Here is a 5,000-nt window from a genome sequence, read left to right on the forward strand (position 1 = left end):
ATGGAGTGGGGGCTTGGGTACTGATCATATGAATGATTGGTTAGTATCCTGCCCATTGCCTCTAGCGCTCATGAGTGACCTTTAAACCTTTTGATAATAATAATAATAATCATAATCATAATCATAACAATAACAATGAGAATAACAATAATAATACTTAATTTAATGAGTAACTATATTCTACTACTCTAACTGGGGTTGGAACTTTAACAACAACAACAAAAATAACAACAACAATAATAATGATAATAATAATAATAATAATAATAATAATAATAATAAAAATAATAATAATGATAATAGTAGTAATAGTAATAATGATAATAGTAGTAATAATGATAATAATAATAATAATAATAATAATAATAATAATAATAATAAAATATAATAATTATAATAATGAAATATAATGATTATAATAAAATATAATTATAATTAGAAAATATAATAATTATAATGAAAAATATAATAATTATAATAATAAAATATGATTATGATAAAGAAACAGCTTGGTCTTGAAACTACCTTTAGCCCACCTGACAGCGTGAACAGATCTCCAGCAGTGATGGATAAACATCCTGGGACTCTGAGGTTGTCCTCCCAACAGCAAGTTGGCGATGCTAACGCCATCTATCTCCTGAGAAATCAATTATCCTGTACTTTAGTAACATTACTTACCTTAATAACAGAAATTGAAAAAGGATTTGTAATTATTCTTTACTCGATTAAAATTACTCGTCTTAAGAATAGAAATTGAAAAAGGATTTGTAATTATTCATTACTAGATTAATATTATTTATCCCAAGAATAGATAATAAAAGACATGGATAGGAGGCTTCTGAAATTTTTTTGAAGTTAAAGATGTGACGACTGACTTCCAGTGTGTTTTTAGAGATCAAGTTATATTTCTTTTTATTCCTTATATCCTTTCCACACTGGGCTACTTTCCCTTGGTCTTATAGCATCTTGCTTTAAGCTAATATGTAATAATATATGTCACTAGCCTTACCCTATGAGGCATGTTAGGAAGCAGGTCACGCAGTGGAGGTAAGTTGGCCAGGTCAAGTATGGTTGGAAGCATATCCATCAGTGACGTGGGCTCATGGATGCTGACGGATGGTGGGATACGACCTTTCCATCTGTAGATTCCTGGTACCCGGATGGCTCCTTCGGATGCACCGTGGCCTTTTCCACCTGGTGGAGGAGATGAAAAAGTAATATTAAGAGGACAAAATCAATCTCTCTCTCTCTCTCTCTCTCTCTCTCTCTCTCTCTCTCTCTCTCTCTCTCGATAGATAGATAGATAGATAGATAGATAGATAGAAACTCAAACTCTAAACATATTTGTAAAATGTGCAGATTTTTAATCACTGGACTGAACAGTGGTAATAAATTTTATTATTATTATTATTATTATTATTATTATTATTATTATTTACTAAGCTACATCCGTAGGTGGAAAAGCAGGATGCTACAAGTACAAGGACTCCAACATGGAAAAATAGTCCAGTGAGAAAAGAAAATAAGGAAACAGTTAAAATAGTGTGCCTGAGTGTACCCTCAAGTAAGAGAACTCAAAACCCAAGACAGTGAAAGACTACGGTACAGAGGCTATGACACTAACCATGACTAGAGAACAATGGTTTGATTGTGGAGTGTCCTTCTCTTTGAAAAGTTGCTTGCCATAGCTGAAGTCTCTTCTTCCATTACCAAGAGGAAAATAGCCACTCTGAATAATCTTCAAGTAGAAACTGAAGCTTCAAAATCTGTGGTTCACATTATTTTACCAACAATTTGTTTTCTTCATCGGTGAAAAGCAGACATCTAACTGCCATTATCCCCTTTCTCTGTTTAATTTCAGGCTATGCATATGTCAGAAGCAATCTTAGGCATATTTATAAACCTTTTACCAAATAACAACAACAAATGCAGCCGTTTCAAGTCCACTGTAGGACAAAGGCTTCAGACATGTTAAGGTCATGTCTGAAGTCTGGCCATTTTCATCACCCCGCTATCCTTTGCGGATTGATGACTTTGGGAGGCTTTTGTCTGATCACTCACAGCAAACCGTCCTAGTATGGGTGGTTCTGAGTTGTACAGCTTTGCTGATCATGGCGATACACAAACTCTTTCACTACGTTAAGGCGTCTCCACTCAGTGAATCTGAAGACTTAATCAAATACCATTGTTTAAAAAGTATTGCTAACCCTAGTACATTGCAATTGTACTCATCAATAGTTCCATTCTATTGTGTTGATCTGGATTCATGAACTTTAGCTATATGCCTCAGTGCCAGGGCCAGGGGACCATTCAAGAGCCAATAGGGGGACCCCTAGCGTTCACTATGAAATTGTGGTGGCTTATGTGGTAGCGTCCCTGACTGGTGATCGCCAGACTGGGTTTGAGCCCTGCTCAAACTCGTTACTTTCTTTGGTCGCTGTAATCTCACTATCCTTGTGAGCTAAGGATGGAGTATTTTGGGGGGAGACTATAGGTCTTCCTGTTGAGTCATAAGCAGCCCTTGCCTGGCCCTCCTAGGTCCCAGCTTGGATGAAGACGGGGTTGGGTGCTCTCTAGGGCATTGTCCTGCTGTCCCCTGCCTCTACCATTCATGAGTCTCATTTAAAACCCCTAAGAGGGAGAAGATTTTTGACAGCAAGATGGAAGAAAAGAAGCATAAACTGAGATATAAGAGATGGCTAAGAAGCTTTTAAAAGATCAAACAGATAGTCTGGTCTTGTTTATCATTTGACAAGGATAATCTAATGATAATACTGATAAGCTTCTACAAAGAGTAACTCGAAGAAAGAAGTGTTATCTCGCAGGTATCACCTTTTTCAACTTTCTACCTCTAAACAAAGAGCAGTTGAGTTTGTTACATATGCGAAGCAAGTTTCCATAACGCACAATATCTCCCTTGTATAATAAAGAGCAAATGTCTGGTTTTATATATATAAATATATATATATATATATATATATATATATATATATATATATATATATATATATATATAGATGGATAGATAGATAGATAGATAGATAGATAGATACATTATAAATATTATATATATAGATAAATATACACGTATATGTATGTATATATATATATATATATATATATATATATATATATATTTATAATGTTTATAATGTATATTTCTTGCCTGTCACGCTCAGGAGGAGAGGGAGTAATCATACCCAGGTGAGAGGAGGTACCCCTAGAGGTAGTCTCGGCAACCCCACACTTTCACAAAATGCCGAATCAGCAGTTTGTAGCTAGGAAAGGAGGAGGGTGTGGGAAGGGCTGAATCTGTGTATGCGTATGCGAATATTTATCTAAATATCTAGACGTCATTTTTGACGGCTTGGGTGCACTAGTATTCAGATGTGAAAAGCTATTTTTTAAATAATAACGTACCCTTGTAACGGCCATTATGACCACCGACGCGATGCCCTTGACTGTCCACGCATTCCAAGTGTCCTCCGTGGTCCGACAAGAAGTAGACAATGGTAGAGTCCTCTAGGTTGTGTTCTTCAAGAGCAGCCATGATTGCTCCAACCCCAGCGTCCATTTCTTCTACGTTATCTCCATAGCTGAAATGAGAATGGAAAAGTATCATAGCTCTTGTAAGTTGGGGAACGCTCTCTCATCGTAAGAAAGCTTGTCAGGTCAGGTCGTCAATGCTGGAAGAAATGGGGTTGTTAGTTTCCATGAAGGGAATAGGTGAGAAATGTATCTTTTCATATTTCCTTCATCTTAATAGCTATCCCCAAGTAACATGTCGGTTGCCTTAATATGTATTCTCCGCAATCTCTCTTAAAAGCATCTTCCTCCTCCAAACTTTTCTGCTCCAAATCCTCTTTTGCTTTTGATTCCCTCTTGACTTACCACGATTCGTTGGTTCCACCCAAGCCCTCTTCTATCCCTCCTCTCCCTTCCCCACTCTTACCACTTGTTCATGTCATCTCAGTCTAGACCCTATCATCTTGTTAGAAATCTTTATATTTATATATGTGCATAGTTAGCTTATTTTTCTTGGTAGAGAAGGTATTCACTAATGATATTCACTAATGATAGCAAGTGAAGAATAACATTTCTATTATTACTTATGACACTCGGTTCAGATATCTTGACAGTCATTTTTTTTTATGAAAAGCTCAATACTAAGTAGGCTTAGCATTCTAGAAGTTTCATTCAGGTTGTGTGACATCTTTTAAATCATGCAGTTAAGTCGGTGAAACTTTTTAATTTTGTACACATGCTTAGTTGTAAAACAGATTGACCCAAGTCCCGTTTCAGAGTCTTTAATTAATACTATTTATCTTGATTTATCATAGTTTATTCATTGCTTTTGAGCCACTATGGCGTCCATAAGCTCATACCATTCTGTTTTCCCAATCAAGGTTAAAGCTGTATCATAATAACTCCAAATAAAATCAAAAGTAACATTGAAATACGTAACTTCATCATCAACCCCATAAAAAGATGAAGCTGAATACCTTACCTTCCATATTTACTCCTACCAGCCATGGATGGGTGAGTGAACATGGGAGTGTGAACATGCCCGAACGAGTGGTAGAGAAAGAAAGGACGATCGTCGTGCGCATGCTCGGCTATGAACTTCAGCGAGTAATTCACAAATTTTTGCATAAGACCGTCAAGTTCAAGTGGTTGTTCCATGACTTGGCCATTGTGCATGATCAGTCCATTCATGAATTTGTCCATCCACGGCGATACCTGTAGTTGTTGTTTTTATTATTTGTAGGGTGGTAGTAGTGGTAGTAGTACGTCTAAAACTACTGTATATCATAAAAAGATGAGAATATCACACATGAAGTTTAAAGACCTGAAACAAATTAAGGATAAATCACTAGATAAACAGATTTGATGATATAAATGGAACATCAAGTTAATTATAAGAATTCTCTGATTATCTCACCTTCCACCATTTCTGCGTGTGAAACCGAAAGTGAGTGAAGACGAACCATGACAAAATA

The 5,000-nt window shown here is 36.1% G+C and overlaps 1 protein-coding gene across 1 annotated transcript in view; it reads right to left on the reverse strand.

Annotated features, from left to right (window-relative positions):
- Positions 1-5,000, reverse strand: part of LOC137657033 (arylsulfatase H-like) — a 15,784-nt gene that overhangs the window by 3,292 nt on the left and 7,492 nt on the right. The window contains exons 6-10 of the mRNA XM_068391390.1: positions 4,943-5,000; positions 4,508-4,740; positions 3,421-3,596; positions 1,010-1,194; positions 526-637 (exon numbers count right to left, since the gene is read on the reverse strand). The exon at positions 4,943-5,000 is cut by the window's right edge and continues 113 nt beyond it. Coding sequence (XP_068247491.1) covers positions 526-637; positions 1,010-1,194; positions 3,421-3,596; positions 4,508-4,740; positions 4,943-5,000 — 764 coding nt within the window. The remainder of the gene's footprint in view (positions 1-525; positions 638-1,009; positions 1,195-3,420; positions 3,597-4,507; positions 4,741-4,942) is intronic.

This window comes from Palaemon carinicauda, chromosome 18 (assembly GCF_036898095.1).
Source record: "Palaemon carinicauda isolate YSFRI2023 chromosome 18, ASM3689809v2, whole genome shotgun sequence".
Lineage (NCBI taxonomy): Eukaryota > Metazoa > Arthropoda > Malacostraca > Decapoda > Palaemonidae > Palaemon > Palaemon carinicauda.